At 49.6% G+C, this 17,229-nt stretch overlaps 1 protein-coding gene and 1 pseudogene across 1 annotated transcript in view; both read right to left on the bottom strand.

Moving 5' to 3' along the window:
- Positions 1 to 6,516, bottom strand: part of Endod1 (endonuclease domain containing 1) — a 33,064-nt gene extending 26,548 nt beyond the window's left edge. The window contains exon 1 of the mRNA XM_028862048.2: positions 5,777 to 6,516. Within this exon, the coding sequence (XP_028717881.1) occupies positions 5,777 to 6,076 (300 nt within the window). The 5' untranslated portion in view covers positions 6,077 to 6,516. The remainder of the gene's footprint in view (positions 1 to 5,776) is intronic.
- A 3,178-nt stretch (positions 6,517 to 9,694) lies between these two features.
- Positions 9,695 to 14,602, bottom strand: LOC119088395 (annotated as a pseudogene).
- Positions 14,603 to 17,229: the final 2,627 nt, after the last annotated feature.

The following is a 17,229-nucleotide window of genomic DNA, read 5'->3' as shown; positions in this document are numbered from 1 at the left end:
AGAAGTAAGAGATCTAATATGGAGAATTACCCCTGGGTAGATGTGTTCCTGATGGAGAGCAAGCCCTTAGCATGATCCCAAAAATGGCCTGAAGAGTAATGGGAATCCGAAGATGAAGAAAGAGCCAGGGTAGGCAAGGGGCTCCTGCACTCTGAGGAAGCTGCGGGTGATTGACATGGGAACCCTCCCCAAGTCCTGCACTTCCAACTTGTGATTGACACAGGAACTGCCCCCAAGTCCTGCACTTCCAGCTTGTGATTGACATGGGAACCGCCCCCAAGTCCTGCACTTCCAACTTGTGATTGACACAGGAACTGCCCCCAAGTCCTGCACTTCCAGCTTGTGATTGACATGGGAACCGCCCCCAAGTCCTGCACTTCCAGCTTGTGATTGACATGGGAACTGCCCCCAAGTCCTGCACTTCCAGCTTCACCCAGGCTTCAAATGTCCTTACTCACTGTTTGTGATACAACACTTCTTGGTTGCTCAGCACCAGAAAGGGTGGAGATATCTCTGATGCCCATCTGTTATTACTGGTTTTCTATCAATTTATTCCATCCACACATGCACCCATCCATCCATCATGCACCCATCCATCCATCATGCACCCATCCATCCATCATGCACATATCCATCTTGCACACATCCATCCATCATGCACCCATCCATCCATCATGCACCCATCCATCCATCATGCAACCATCCATCCATCATGCACCCATCCATCCATCATGCACCCATCCATCCATCATGTACCCATCCATCCATCATGCACCCATCCATCCATCATGCACATATCCATCTTGCACCCATCCATCCATCATGCACACATCCAACACGCACACATCCATCCACCCAATTTTTCACTCCTTCAGGTTTTCCCTATGTGCTGAGCACTGACATGGGTGTGGGATGTAGCGTATTTGAGAATATTCACGGTTGAAGGGTCTATGTGGTAGTGCAAAAGGCACCCACCTAGCCCAGTGTGTGCGCATTTGTGATCAGCCAGCACCCTCTAGTATACACATTAGTACTAACGATGTGTTTCTATAGTCCCAGTGCTACACTGCATGCTTACTATAGTGTCCCAATCCCACTCTATTGCCTCTAATAAACAAACAGGAAATGCAGGGTGGCAGACACAAGGTCACACAGCTTGTACATGGCAGTCCAGGAATCTGAAGCAAGCCTTTTATCAAGAAGTAAAACCCAAAACTGTCCTGTCTGCTGCAGCCTGTACACAGAAACTTCAGTGTGTGGTGCCTTCTACATATCTGTTTCTGATTCAATAAAGAGGGGCTGAGATTACGATACACTAAACAGTGTGACCACCTGCTTCTGGGTGTGTAGGCAGCAAGCAACTGCCAAAAACCAAAGACTGAGAACTCCAGGTTCTGACTGGGACCACTTCACGGGTATTTACTGAAGTATGAAAAACAACCTTCTAAGGTCCTCTAGAAACATCCCCGTCACTGCAGAACCACTGGAGCTCAAACAGTATTTCTGCATCTGCATGCACATTCTCACTTGTCTGTGACAGTGGAAAAGAGAAAGAGGAGAAATTAAGATTCCCTTATGAAAGAGACACGAGAATGCCCGTGTATATTAAAAGAACACTAGACTAAAAGCAATGGGTCCTGTTTTCAGATCCAAGCTGTGTGACCTTGGACACCAGTTTACCTCTCTGAGCCAATTTCCTTGTGTCAACAATGAAGAGACAGTGATGAATCTACCTCAGTGTATCTTTTTAAGATCACTGAATGTACACAGCCATCACTGGTTCTAAGGCCATTCCTCTTTAACGTTCATATTTATAAAATAAGGTCTTGTTGGATTTGGACAGGAATATACATTGGAGATGATTGGCATCATATACAAAAATATTCCATTTGCATTGAGGCACTGGCAGACCCTGTTCCTTAAATCCAACACTGCTCTGGAGTCTTGGGGAAAATGTCCCCAGACAGGATGGTCACAGGGGGGTGTTTCCCTCTCTGCCTCTCAACATCTGTCCATGTTAGGTTTAAAGGTGAGCCTCTGGCAGGGCGGTGGTGGCACACGACTTTAATCCCAGCACTCGGGAGGCAGAGGCAGGTGGATCTTTGTGAGTTCAAGGCCAGCCTGGTCTATAGAACGAGATCCAGGACGGGCACAAAGCTACACAGAGAAACCTTGTCTCGAAAAACCAAAATAAATAAATAATAAAGGTGAGCCTCTCTCCAGCAGGCCACAGGGCTTTCTCTGCTTCCCTCTACACTGCTCTTTCTGTCCCTCAACGCTATCTATCACCAGGCTGCAGGGCTGGGAACCCTGGGGCCTGTGGGCACAGATGGAAACCAAATCACTGCCGTGTCTCCAGGCCCTGAGCTAGTTAGTGCTGGATGGGAGGTCATAGAGAAAGGCTCTGAGCTCTACCTATAAACATGTTGAAAGCAGAGGCCGCTGGCCAGCAATAAGGACAGGTTTCCGACCCAGGGAAACACCCCACTAAAAACACCCATGCAGAGCCACTCACCACTGCACCTGAGGGATCCTCCAGCTCATGGTTATTTATTCCATCACTGATTCACTGCTTTCTGTGTGCTAAGCTCTGTATTTGCAAGAATGAATAACCTATGTCCTACATCCTCGGCCAGAATTCTAGGGCTCAAGCAGGGGAGACAGACAATGGAACAGACAATTACAAAGCACCGCAGCAAGTACAAAAGCGAAGAAATCAGAACTAGGCATGGTGGTGCACACCGTTATCGCCAGCATTCAGGAGGCAGAGACAGGAGGATCCCCGAGTTGGAGGCCACAAAGTGAGTTCCAGGACAGCCTGCTACACAAAGAAATCCTGTCTCAGAAGAAGGGGGAGGAAGAAACAAAATCAGCCATGGTGGTCAAAGCCTGTAATCCCCATCCTAGAAAGGTGGAGGCAGGGGGATGGAGAACTTGGGGACAGCCTGGCTACATAGCAAGACCCTGTGGAGAATAAAGAGATGGGGACTAGTACAGGAGAGCACAGGAGTGTGGTCCTAACTTAGGAGGAGGGTCTGTCCAGATGGGGAGTACTTTGGAAGAAGATATTCCAGCAAAGGTGTAAGGGTAGAGTGGGAGAAGCTGAAAGGTCAGGGTTGGCGGGAGCTATGTGAGAACGGCATTCCAGGGGACCACAGGTAACGCAGGCCTGGCTACATTCCTGCGGGTGTGGTGACAAGAGGGACAGGACTTGGCCAGGAACCAGGATCCAGCACAAGGGTCTTGTGAAAGGAAGTGCCCAGCCTGCGGCTTGAACTTTGTCCCCAAGGTGTTGAGCAGCAACACCTCTGGAAGGTTGTTAGCACCAGTGACTACATTCAGAGACCTTCTTTGGGGGCAATTGCAGGCTACCCCAGAGCTGCCCTGCTGCCCAGCTGGGCTGGTGCCACCCTGCCTGACTCATTGTCATAGGCCAGTGCTGAATTGCCTGCCTCCTGCCTCCTGGACCTCTTGGTCATGCTGACCTCATAAGGTGATACAGGCACAAAAGAACTTGGCAACAGAAACGTCTTGGAAGCAGCTGGAAGCACACACTGAGCCCTGAGCAGGGCTTGCAGCAGGGCATTGGCGGAGAGGCAGGTCTTGGAACAGAAGCAGGGGCAGCCTGCTGCAGTGGTTCCAGAGGTACCTGTGCTTCTGTCTCCTCCCTCCCCACCCCTTCCCTTCAATCTTCTTTGGCCCCCTTGCTGACTTCAAGGGAGGATACTGTGGAAGAAATCTTGCAGGGAAAAGTGGCCTCGGTTCTCAGCCTTGGAGACTCCCCAACAGCATGGGGGATGAATGTGTTTGTTTGTTCTAAGAAAGCCCAAGCTGGCCTAGAACTCACTGTGCAGCCTGAGCATGACCTTGAACTCCTGATCTGAATGCTGAAACTGTGTGCATGAGCCCCATTTTATGCAGTGTTGGGGATAAGTGCATGCCAGGCACACGCTGAGCCACAGTCCAAACCTCCAGTATTTTGCAGAAGTCAGGACGTCTCCCAGCTCCAGCTGCTGTCTGGAACTATTCTCTCAGCTCTCCACCTTGATCTCACAGCCTCACCCCATTGTTCCGCCCAGGGTCTCCACAGGCTCACTGTCAAACCCTGTTCCCTTATGACTCCCTTAATAACAGTCATGTGGCTCACCTAAGTCTCCCCTGATGACTTCTTCCTCTGCTCCTCCCTCCCATGACTCCCCTTTATTATGAGTCCTTGGGCTCCATAGCTTATGATACAGTATTAGCTTACCTGCCCCAATCATTCCTGAGCAATGATCCACAAATCTCCCACGCCCATCTCATATAATGCCAGGCTGAAATTTCTTCTCTCTCTTTCTCTTCATCTCCTTCCTGAACCCTACCTAATCCTTCCAGGCTCAGCACAAATGCCAACCAGACCCTAAAGCTTTCCCCTATCACTTTACCAATGGATTAAATCTAGCAGGACTCTGTTTTACCTTGGTTAAATTATGTGTTTTGTGGACAGCATAAGAGTAGCTGGTACTTATGTGTCCTGCCCCTCTGGAGAACAGAACATATAGTAGCTCACTTAACGCCCCCCACAACCATCCTATGTTATTATAATCCTGCAGTCATCACGGGTCAATAGCTAGTCTAGAGGAAACAGGGTCTGAATGCACACAGGCAGGCAGCAGGTGGTCACCAGTATATTCAGAATTCTCACGACTTCACCCTGTGTACGTTTGTCCCCTCCAGATGCTACTGAGCTCCTTGGTGAGAATGGACTAGGTTGCTGCTCTCTTCCCAGACCCGGGGAACATAAAGAACTTTGGGTTCTAGGGTACACTGGGGGAAGGTAATTTTAGATCTGAATGTGTCTTCCCTATATTTACACATTAGTAACCCTTTTCACTGGCCTGGCCTCACAGGTCCTGAGATCAACATGCTGCTGGAAGGATGTAGAAGGTAATATTGGTGCAGCCTGCCTGAAACCTGCCCAGCCAAGATCTGGTAGCTGGAAACATGATAGAGAAACAACCCACACATTCAGGTGGAGCCACCTGAAAGCCTGATGCTTTGTAATGGTGGCCATAGGAACCAAAGGCTGTGGACATGCAGGGTTGGAAGGCTGGGAGAGGTCAGAGAGAGGCAGACAGGGAGTGTAGCGGGGACCTGGCAGAGGAGAGTCAGTCAGCAGGTTCTGCAGGGCCCAGAGAGGCCTTTCTGAGTATTTGATCCCTGCCACCAGACAGACCCAACACTATGCAAGGTGACATGATTGCCAAAGGTCTGATAATCTATAGAATCGAAGAGTCGGGAAAAACTAGTTTGCCCTTCTTCCGTGGGTACTGACCCACGGAGTTTTTCAAAGTCCATGCACTCTCAGAAGCTTTTCCCCAGCAGAAAGGGCAGTGACTTCCTAGCCTCAAGACCAGCTCATCTTACCACCTGGGTGATCTTCTGCAAGCTCCTGAGCCTGTAAAATGGGGTGAACTTGCCCATCACCCTGGTGAATGCTGCTGAGGGGACGAGCGCGGGCCTGGGAAGCTTGTGCTTCCCGCGGATCTCCCCTGGTCACCGAATGCTGTCTCCCAGTCCATGTCCTCTACTACCCAGGAAACCAACCAGACACTGCAGACGTCTGCGCCCACAAGGAGGGAGGGCCATCTCCCCAGGGGACCTCCCGCCCCTGCGGCTTAAGTGACGACTCCCACCGGGGCAAGGCAGGCTGCAGTTACAGGGTGGAGTGGATCAAAACCTCGGGTCGGTCCGTCACGTCCGACCCCACCCCCACCCTCGGCCGAACCCTGCTTACCTGCGGCTCCAGCAGCCCGCGCTGCTCGGTGCTGAGGGGCGCGGGGCGCGCAGCGCGGAACGCGGAGAACACAGGGATGCGGTGGCCCGGGCTGTACAGGGTGGCAAAGCGCTCGGCGCCCGCGAAGCGCTGACAGATCTTCACGTGCGCCTCGGTCTCCAGCCCAGCGGGCGGGGTCCCCGCGTAGAAGAAGCGGTCGCACTCTCCGAAGCCCGCTTGGTTCGGGAGCAGCAGCCTGGCCTGCAGCAGCCCGGCCAGGGCCAGGAGGCCGCCCAGGGCGAGCCAGCGCGCACAGCCCATGGCGGCCTCTGCGCGCCTGGGCGCCGCAGGAGCAGGGAAGTCCGCGGTGCGCCGCTCCGGCGGGGCGGCTCCGGGCCAAGGCCGCGCCCCTTCTCCGCCTCCACCCCGAAGATGGCTGCAGCGCTCGGCCGGCCTTTCTGCGGCGGCACCCGCTCGTGGACACTGGTCACCTGCCGCCTTGCTGCTGGGTGCCAGACCTACCCCTCCACGCTGCTCTGATCTAGTCCAAGAGATGGTCCCCGGGGCTGGGGATGAGAAGCCGGGGCTTGTTCGCACCAGGGCCCCCGCCCCGGGATGCACAGGGGCGGGAGATGCCCACAGAGCAGTGCTCTCTGGAACCTAAGCCTGCCGTTCCGCATCAGTCTCTAGGCAGTGGGGAGGCAGAGGCAGAGGAGGCAGGCGGATCTCTATGAGTTCAAGGCCAGCTTTATCTACAGAGCTAGTGCCAGGACTGTTATTCAGAGAAATCCTGTCTAAAAAAAAAAAAAAAAAAAAAAAAAAAAAAACCGTAATTAAAAGTTAAACAGGGCTCTGTAAGACAAATAAAGCCCTGTTAAGGGAAGTTCCTAAGCTGACAGCACAGCCCTGCTGTGGTTTACTTGGTGCTAGAGTTAGACATCAAACTGAAACTCAGAAGGGGAAGACCGTCAAGACCCTTTATTCCTCCCACGGCTTATGAGCCTCCCCCACCTGCACACTCCCACCTCCAATTAGTACAGTGATGACAAGATCAGGGTCTCTGTGTGGTGAATACAGCCCAGAGGGAAAGCTTGTTATTAATTCAAATGGCGTGCTGTTAAAGGAATTGCTGAAAACCCACCATGAAAATCCACCGTATGACCTCTACAGGACTTTAGGCTGTAGTCCTGGGAGATGGCCTGAGAAGACAGTATCTGAACTGACAGGCGGCGGAAAGCAGCCCACGCTAGGACGACTTTCCCCAGAAGGGAAAAGCATGTGGGAAGAACTTGAGGAAGGCTGGTGGCATACAGAGCAGAGGAAACCGGATGGGGTGTCGTTTTGTGGGTGGAGTGCTTGCCTGAGTATGTGAGAAGTCCTGGGTCCCATTCCCAGTACTAAAACAAGCTGTGGTGGTGTGTGCCTGGGCAAGTAGAAACGGGACCAGGAGTTCAAAGGCAGGGCGGGCTTGAGACCCTGTGTCCAAATTAATTAATTAATTAATTAATTAATTAATTAAGGGTTTTCTCAGAGCCACTAATGGATTATAACCCGCGGTTTGGAAAGATATTATACATTAGGTTAATGAGCCAAGCAGGGTGACTCGGGCTTATAATCCCAGGACTGGAGAGAAGGGGGCAGGAGAATTGAGAATTTAAGACCAGCCTAGTCTACATGGCAAGACCTATCTCAAAAAAATCAACCAAAACAAATAAAAATATTACTGAAAACTTGAGTCCTTTGATCATATTTCTGAGCGGAGACTCACGTACTGGAGTGGTCCGGAAAGCATTGAAAACAAAAGCAGGGTGGGGAGATGGCTTAGCGTCACAGTGACGGCCATGCGAACGTGGGGGTGGAGGGTCAGCGCAAGCTCAAGAGTCCACTTGAGTTTGATGCACAGAGCCTGAGTAAAGGGGAGGGCGTGGTGGCACAGACTTGTGATCTCACGCTGGGGAGGCAGAGAAAGGTGGGTCCTTGGGGCTCAAAGGTCAGTGTCGCCTACTTGTTGCGTTTCAGGTCAGTGAGAGCAGAAGTGGACAGCACCTAACACGTGCATGTGCGAGCACACACGAATGCATGCACACACGCGCACACTCACAGAGCATACACATCTCTGCCCCACTGCCTTACCCTCATGGTATGTTAGAGTTTCATCTCAGCCTCCTGTGGCTGCCAGATATAAACAACAATTGCATACCCTACTATGGTGACATTTTGTTTGTGATCTAACAAATAAAGCGTGCCTGAAGTTCAGATGCAGAGTTAAGCCACTGGCCATAGAGGCCAGGCAGTGGTGGCACATTCCTTTGATCCCAGCACTTGGGATCTCATGCCTTTAATCTCAACACTAGGGAGGTGGAGACAGGAAGTGATGTGGCTGGGTAGAGAGAAATATAAGACAGGAGGAGACTGGAAATCCGAGCCCTTTTTGGCTAAGGATTGTGTAGAGGTAAGAACTAGTGGCTGGCTGTTCTGCTTCTCTGATCTTTCAGCTTTCACCCTGATATCTGACTCTGGGTTTTTATAAAGACCAATTAGAATTTGTGCAACACCTCACAGATAATTGTATTTATTCGACTTCTTTTTGCTCATAGTATGAGACACTATTTTGGTTTTTTGTTTTGTGTTGTATTTGTTTTGTTTTTTTCCACGTGCTCACCTTGCAATGATAAAAATTATAATTTTGACTTTGCTTTTTAAAATTACAAATTTCTTTACTCCAAGATTCTGAAAAAAATTACAGGGTGGGAAGACCTAGAGCTGATCCAAATATTTGCTGAGTGCTCATTCCAGGGGAATGTCTTAGCAGCATAGAGGAATACTCCGGAATGCTCATCAGTTTGTCCTTGCTGGTCACCCTGAGTCCTTTCTTTCTCCACTGACTCTGTTCACAGAGGAGGCAGCTTTGGCTTGAGTTCCTTTAGGTCCTTCTGCTCAGAGCTAGACAGCCTAACGCCTATGCAGAGCTACAGCTGAGGCCTAAGGGAGAGACAGTGGCTGAGGTGAAATACAAGGGCATCGGTGTACACTTCTGTGATTTGGGTTTCTAGCCCAGGTTCTTTGAAAACATGTGCCTGTCTTGTCCCCCACACTGTGCCGATGGCACTCTACCACCACACTGAATGAGCAAGACCCTTGCTGCCCCGACTCCTTCTACTGTACTTTGCAGGTGAGGTAACTTCCTACCAGAGATGCGACTGTCTACGCACACTCTCCAATCACAATCCCATGCCTTCCCATAACACCAGCCCTGCTGCTGGTCACATGACCACTGCCCCTTTCTTAGGCCCCTCTCTTACCACGCTCACCCTGCAGATGCCCTTAGACAAACATGCCACATTCCACTCGACCTTGAGTCCTCCTCCACAGCAGGAAGTACTTCTCTCTCCCCTCGCTGCTTTTCCCCTACAGTCTGCCTGCCCTACCTCCCTCACACCCTCAAGCCATGCACCCTCCCGACAACCTCCTACTTACCCCACCCCTCCACCCCCAGCTTCATCTCCTCCTCCTGTGTGGTAGCTACCTTCACCTTCAGATGCCGACCATGTGACTGTTGTAAAGTCAAATTCCAATGGAGGGAGGAAGAAGGAAGGAGGGGAGGAAGAAAGACTTTTCCCTGAGACGGTTCATTTAGGCTTTATCGCTCCAGTCCATTTGCTCTCAGAAGGCCTCTTTTCCTATTCATTTTGTGTGTGAGAGTGTTTGCCTGTGTGTGCTCTGTGAACCACTTGTGTGCCTGGTGCCAGTGGAGGCCATCAGAGGCTGGTGGATCCCCTAGAACTGGAGTTACAGACAACTGCAAGCCACAGCGGGAATGCTGGGGACTGCACCTGGAGCCTCAGTCTCAGGAAGTTCCCCTCCCTCCCTCCCTCCCTCCCTCCCTCCCTCCCTCTCTCAACAAACTTAATTCACTCTATTTTTCTTGAATAAAAACCCCTATGTGGTGGCCACAGCTAAAGCCTGGGTCCTCTGAACAGAGACTCTAGCGAGGGTTTTCACAAGATGGTCAGTGAATTCCTGATAAGGAGACTTGGTGAACACAGTCTCTTTCCAGGGGTTGGGGTCAGGTAGCTGTAAGTCTTGGAGATGGCATCAAAGGCGGTCTTGGCAAAGTTGCCCAGGGTGGCAGTGCAGCCCTGCTGATGTGTAGCAGTCATCAGTACCGGCCATCATCAGTAGCTTCTTGAGCACAGGAGCAGAGATGATGCCAGTGCGCCTGGGGGCAGGGATGAGACACACCAACACAGAGCCACAGCGACTGTCACCTTGCACAGAACAGTGTGGGGTTTGCCAATCTTGTATAATGCCCACGTGTGAACCCCCAACAAGACCACCAAGGAGCCAACTTCTGATGCAAGAACAATAGGTTTCGTTTATTCCGGCCCAGGCAGGGAACTCCCCAACACTCTGTTACAGCGGGTGAAAAGAGGGAAGGTCCCGAGCACTCACTTTAAGGGTTTATATAGGAAAGGTTTACGTGCAGAGAGTTACATATCTCAGGATCAGACAAGGGGGCTGGGGTGAGGTAGTTCTTTGAAGTTACTGGCTGAACTTATATATAAGCATGAGGTTACTAATGGCTAACAGGATTCAGGGTATCTATAGAGTCATAATTTTTTTTTTACTACCTATGTCCTGCTTTTGCTGAACCCAGGATAGATACATTCAGATTTATTGTTCTAGTCCTACTCTCCCCTGAGTTCAACTTCTGGTCAGTTGAGCCCATTACTTCCTATATCTTGTTTTGCCAAGTCCAGGATACATAGATTTATTGTATCAACCTTATCTTCCCATGAGTTCAACTTCTGGTCAGTTCTAAAACTGCTGGTCAGCAAATACCTTTAGAGGAGGCCGGAAGGGAAGGAACGTCTCTCAAGATGGCTAATAACTTTTCCCTTGCTCTTGTTCCCCCAGCAGCCTCCCCGAACAGGCACAATGGACAGCTTGACGGAGATGATGGCCCCTCGGCTGGCAGCGGCTACCTCATTGGAGCACCAAGACCAACATAGCCATTGTAGTTCCCAATAGTAACAAAAGCCTTGAACCTGGTCCGCTGGCCATCCCAAGTCTGCTTCTGCCCTGGCATGATCTTTAGAAGCTCGTCCTTTAGGGATGAGCCTGCTGAGGACAATCTTAAGAGCCATGCCATATTGCCTGCCTGAGTTAAGTTTCTGTTGTCCAGTATTGAGCCACTAACCAGAAACTTTTGACATGCCTGGACAAGTTATTAGAAAATAACTTAACATTTCCTTATCTTTCTGCTACACTGACCATTAGCAACAATGTTTTGTGGTTAGGTTGCTTGGCAACTCAACAGTCCCCTGATCTTTTCCCAAAGAAAGTTCCCTGGTCTGCTTACTATAAAATCCACCTGGGAAAAATAAAATTTTGCAGCTTGATCAGAATACTGTCTTGCTGTCAATTCTTTGTGTCTCTTGTCCCTTTCATTTGCCATTCCCCCTTCTAGGGTCTCTGCTGAAGATCCCACTGGTCGGGACATGAGCCCAGGGAAAAGTCCATAATCTCAGATTCCTTAGCGGGCAGGGAGAACAAGCAGATCTCTAGGGACTTGATCTTCATGTCCTTGACCAGGCAGCCCAGCTTGGTGACAGGGATTCACTCCTTGTCTTCAACTTTACCTCCAGGAGCTCTGTGGCCTTGACCAGGACGATGGCCCCTAAGACTGCTGGCCTTCTCTTGGGTCTTCCTGCTGCACAGCGTCACCTGCTATTTAGTTGTTTCTTTAAGAAGAGGCCAGAAAGTTTCTTAAATGCCCACCATGAGCCAGTGGCTGCACTGACTGCTGGGTATTCAGAGAAAGCAGAACTTCATTTGGTTTCCATGCTCCCTCCTAAACTCATCCCAGCACCTTCTGGAGCCAGGTGGGTACCCAGAAGAAAAAGCAGAAGTCAGGGGTACCCCCAGAAGCTTCTGCCTGAGACCAGGAAGGCAAGGGCTTTACAAAGCTAGCAAGTTCTGAACCATCAAATGCATGCAAGGCCAGGGGACCTCGACGTCACAGGAGTTGAAATGTGACAAGAAACACAGACAAGCAAGAATAGGCGCAAAATATTCGGGTTGAGAAACTATTATAAACGGTGGTGCCGAGGATTGTTTAGGCAGGCAGCAGCAACAGTAGAAACCGGTGTAACGGTAGAAACCGGTGTAATGGAGACGTGTTAGCACATGGCTGTAACAATCGTCAGTCGGTTTTAGGCCCCTGAGGCTGTGTCTTTGGCTCCCCTCTCTGTAGAGTCTCTAGCATTAAAGAGAATCAACATAGCGTGAGGAAGTTAGGAGATGTGGGTTGGGAAATGATAGGGAGCTAAGAAGGAGTTTTCTTTTGGGTTAGAATTCATTCTTTCCCTTCCAGATAAGAACAAACCTACAAGCTTGGTAGGGTCCCCCCATAGGTGGGAGACAGCTAGCTGAACTAGACTGTAGGCGATGCTTTGACAACAGGACACAGAACAGACACTGATCACCTATGGCAGAGCTGACATTTTTTCTATAAAGTTGAACTTCGAACAGTGTTCTAAAGTAGTACTGGGTAGTATTCGATGAGTACAGAGACTCAGGCTTACAGGATGAAAAAGCTATTGATATCTGTTTCACAAAAATGTATGCTTCATGCTTGAAAATAGCTGAGATGGTAAATTCTATATTTTTATCACACTAAAAAGAGTTTAAATATAATAGTATCAGGCAATTTCAGATCCCATAAGAAGGATGCATGTATGTGCACCCCCCACCCCCCACACCCCCAACCCCGCTATGCTGACCACTCCCTCCCATGAGCTCACAGTAGAAGAAACCATCAGATAATGGCTGAGCACTTCAGGGATGTTGAACTGACCTCTTTTAAAAGTAAATAGTCCTAGCTCTGGGAAGATGGAAAATTGCTTGCCTCACAAGCAGGGAGACCTAAGTTCAAACCCTAGAATCCATACAAAATTGATCTGAGTGGTGGCATACTTATAATCCCAGTGCCATGAGGCAAGACAAGAGGCTTCTGGGTTTGCTGGTCAGCCATTCTAGCCTAATTAGGAACACCAGGCCAAGGAGCCATCCGATCTCCAAGGAGATAATGTTCCTGAAGTGATCTCAGGTTGTCTTCCAGCCTCCACATGCACCCACATATGTGCACATGCATAAAGATCAAACACTATGTAATGCCCCTGAAGTCTGGAACATGCAGTAAATTCAGCAAGTAAATACTGTAGGAAAACCCTTGATAGGACTTTCTTCCCAATGCTACGTGTGACTCCAATGTGCTTGCTTGTTTCTCCAGCACATGACAGAAGCTTGTGCAATAATGCAGCAGTAAGACCCAAAGCCATGTCTCCACACTGGGATAAACATCTTGGTTTCATTCTTCTATCTGAAGGCTGTTGATATCATCCCATCACTGGAAGTCACTGTTCAGAGGAGAAGGAGGCTGGTATCCTACCTGAGCATCCTTCCACTCAACCCCATTCAGATGAAGTAGAGGCTTTCCCCCTGAATACTGGTGGGAACGTAGCAACAATTCATTAATTCAAGCCCAGGCTCGGTGCTAACCACTGTGGACAGTGAATAAAATGTGGAACTTAGAAGGCAGTTGTCTGGGCTTTCATTTAATTTTAGAAAGACTAAACTCAGGTGTCTAACTGGAGGATTTACAAATTCCAAATCAAGACTGTTGATGGGGCTGGGGAGATGACTCCACAGGTAAGGGCACTGGCTATTCTTTCAGAGGACCCGGGTTCAAGTCCCAGGACCCACATGCCCAATCACAACCATCTGTAACCCCAGTCCTGGGGATTCTGATGACTTCTTATGGTCTCCAAGGATACCACACTGCAAACTCATGGTGTACAGACAGATATGCAGTCTAAACATCCATACATATAAAAATAAACAAATTTTTTTTCTTAAAGATGGAATCACTGAGCTGGGTGTAGGAGACGTACTGATGATTCCAGCATTCAGGAAAGTCAGCCGAGAAGAGTAGGGGCTGGAGGCCACCTTCAGCTAGGAAGCAAGACCCTGCCTCAGGAGAATCAAAGTACAGAGCCCTCCCAACACGATCCCCCAGAGCTGAGAGCCAAGATCTACTTGTTTGACATTTTTTGACAGCACTCTGCTAGTAGCTGGGTCACGTGGGCAGGAAATGTTCACAATAACACCAAGAGCAAGTGGCTCTACGTGGGAGGTCACAGATACAGGCAGACATTCTCCTCCTCAGTGATGGTGTTAACTCCCACACTCCCCACACTCCCCAGGCAAGTACAATTCAAGGGAGAAAAGATACATTGGTGGATGTTAAGAAACACTTAAAATTGCTCAAAGAGGGAAATAAAAGCATTGTGAGCATACGGCAGGAAAAAAGAAAGTCCTAGGGGTTCATGCTTAGACCCTAGAGGTTCATGGCCCTCAACCTCCTCTGACATATTAAAGAAGGCCCTGTTGAGGAAGATGAAGAGGATGGCAAAGAGAGTCACGACCTGAGGCGAGCCCAGTGAAGCATCCAGCCTTACTTCCTGATTCTCCTGGGTCCAATGATGACTAGATATCACCATTTCCACCACAGGCCTATTGCTTATGCTTACAAGAGATTCTGGACTGGTGGTTCTTTATATTCCTGGGCCCTTCTCCCAAGAGCCCCACCTGCATTCCCAATGGCATCCACCCTGTGAACTCAATTCCCCGGGCTCACGGGAGTCAGCCCCTCACCTTGCCCGGCACAGCATAAGGCCTGTTCCTAGCAGTAAGAGCTGTTGATAAAGCTGCCAGGCATTTGAACCCTTTGTCTCGGGTTTTTAATTTGTGCTGCATGTACCCAGCGCCCAACAACGAGGGCATCTGTTGCCAATCTATTTTTAGCAACAAATGCCAGCCACATCATCATGCACAAAGGGAGTATTGAGAGAGAAACATTTGGTCACTTGCAGATACATGGCAGCCTAAAACAAGGAGCTTTGTCCAGTGCTCAGCCCCTGGGTGACACAGGGGCGGGAGCATCTGTGGACTGAGAAGGAAGAGCAGAGAGAACAATGTAACTTCCCTTCTTTCTTCTGCTTTGTTACTCCAGGGAAACGGATACATTTTGTACATCTCCTACAAAGTCTGGCTACGTGTCAGGGAGAGAGGACCAAAGTGATTCTAGAAAGACATTCAGGGGACATGGATGGGGTACAGAGTCAGACATACATGCTTGGGGCTTGGCTTTGGTCAAGGATCTACCCAGCCAGCAATCACAGACCGGGTTAAGGGACTAAAGTTTTTGGCTGCACAGATCCGAGCACTCCAGGAATCTTGTCTTCCACCAGCGCAAGCAGAGCAAAATCCCTTAGGTTAGTTGCAGGGTTAGTTTTCCAACCGGAATGGGCTGTGTATAGAACACCCAGGCTGTCTTGGAATTCAGGGCCAATTCTGGCCTCTGAAAATATGTGGGGCTTTTAAGGTGTTTTTAATTAGCCACTGACATTGAAAACCCCAAGTATTTTTCATAAACTTCCAAGTTTCCAGCTTCCCCAAAAATTCAGAAAATGACAACTACATGCATGACCATCGTTCCCTCGTAACACCTGTCAGATGCCCCACTTGTCAGAGGACCGGCACAGAAGAAACAAGGGAGGACCCTAAGGTGAGGAAATCTGGGGGTGGGGGGAGCTGCACCACAGCTTGGGTAATGCTGTGAACAGCAACAAAGCGGACAGAGAAGCCGGAGCCTTGTCTCGTGTCTTGTTGGCTGGAACTGGACAGGTGGGGAGAGAAGAACACCCCTCCAGTCTCCCACGGCACTTCGTCGTTTCGGGAGCTTCACAACCAGCCAGCCAAACTAGAATCTCAAAGGCAGCTGAAGAAACAAAACTCCCATGTACCCCTGCGGCCAAACTCCTCATGGACCCTGAGCCAGATGGGGGATCTTGGCCTTGACCAGGAATTTACGAGGTAGTGTCACTTGGAGGCTTTAAAGTTTTTTACTCCAGCCAATTAAAATATCTGGAGTTGGAGCAAGAAACCAGAGACATGGGTGAGGTTCAAATGCAATCCCAGTGGAACCAAGGCGGAGTCTCCACCCTACTGGAAGGCCTAGCACTCACTAGGGCATGACCTCTCAAACTTGACCTTGCCCCCAACTCAGCTGGCAATCTAGGTAGACATACAAGCTCATGAAAGGCTGCATTTCCACGAGGGTTGGAGGGGGGCTGGGGAGAGTGCAGTCCCAGAGCAGGCGTGCTCAAGGCATCGGGCTTGGTCCCTAGCATAGTAATAAATCAGCCGGTTGAAATCAGGGAAGCCGTCAGGATCCTGCCCACACTCGAAATGACAAAGCTTCAGCCACCATCTTGCCATTCTCTTGCCAAGTCTGTTAGTAGGAATGATGTATCAAGTCTGCCTGCAACCTCTATGTCTTCAAATAGCACGGGCAGGGATGGCAAGATGCCCAGAGGGTAAAAGCACTGGCCATCAAAGCCATCTGAGTTCAATTGCTGGAACCCATAGTGGAAGAAGAGAATGGACTTCCCATAGCTGTCGTCTGAATTCCACATGACACACACACATCACACACATCACATACACACACACACACACACATCACACACACACATCACACACACATCACACACACACACATCACACACACATCACACACACACATCACACACACACATCACACATACACACATCACACACACACATACACACACACATCACACACACACATCACACACACACACATCACACACACATACACACACACATCACACACACACATCACACACACACACATCACACACACATACAAACAAACAAATAAATAGTGAGAGCAAGAATTATCAATCAAAATAAACCATGGATGACAGAGGGATGAGGCATGCTGGAGCACGCCTTTAATCCCACCACTTCCAGGCAGAGGCAAGTGGATCTCTGAGAGTTACAAGTCCACCAGAGCTATAGAGTGAGACTCTGTCTCAATAATAATAATAATAACAATAATTAATAATAATAGTTAACATGGACTCCATGATGGAGCTTCCCTGTGTTCATGATCTATCATGAGGTGAAACTCTCAGGCAACAAAACTCTTTGAGAGTCACCCACACTCCTGTGAGTAAGCTCAATACACTCATTGGTTTATGCCAGGCCTGGGTAGAAGAACCAACCCTTCTGGTGTCGGTGGCCTAAATGGGGTGAACAGACAGTTGTTGACATCTCCTCAAGGAAAGTTTAATAGCAGGAGGCCTGCTGCAAGGCTGACCATCATGGGTGAGGCATAAGGAAACAAAGTCCACCTTGTGGAGGTCTGGACATGGGGGGTCAGGATGGGGCTGGAGCCACGATCTGCCCTTCAAAGCCACGGAGGCCTCACCTCTGAATAGCCCACTAAACTGTGACCGTGGATTAGGCTACCTGTGGCACTAGAGACCTCGTAATCCAATCACACCCCCAACACCTCTGAACACTGTGCCGAGCATTCCTGC

The sequence above is a fragment of the Peromyscus leucopus genome, chromosome 7, assembly GCF_004664715.2.
Source record: "Peromyscus leucopus breed LL Stock chromosome 7, UCI_PerLeu_2.1, whole genome shotgun sequence".
Lineage (NCBI taxonomy): Eukaryota > Metazoa > Chordata > Mammalia > Rodentia > Cricetidae > Peromyscus > Peromyscus leucopus.
Note: the sequence above shows the minus strand (reverse complement) of the source record. Positions and strands in the feature narration are given on the sequence as shown.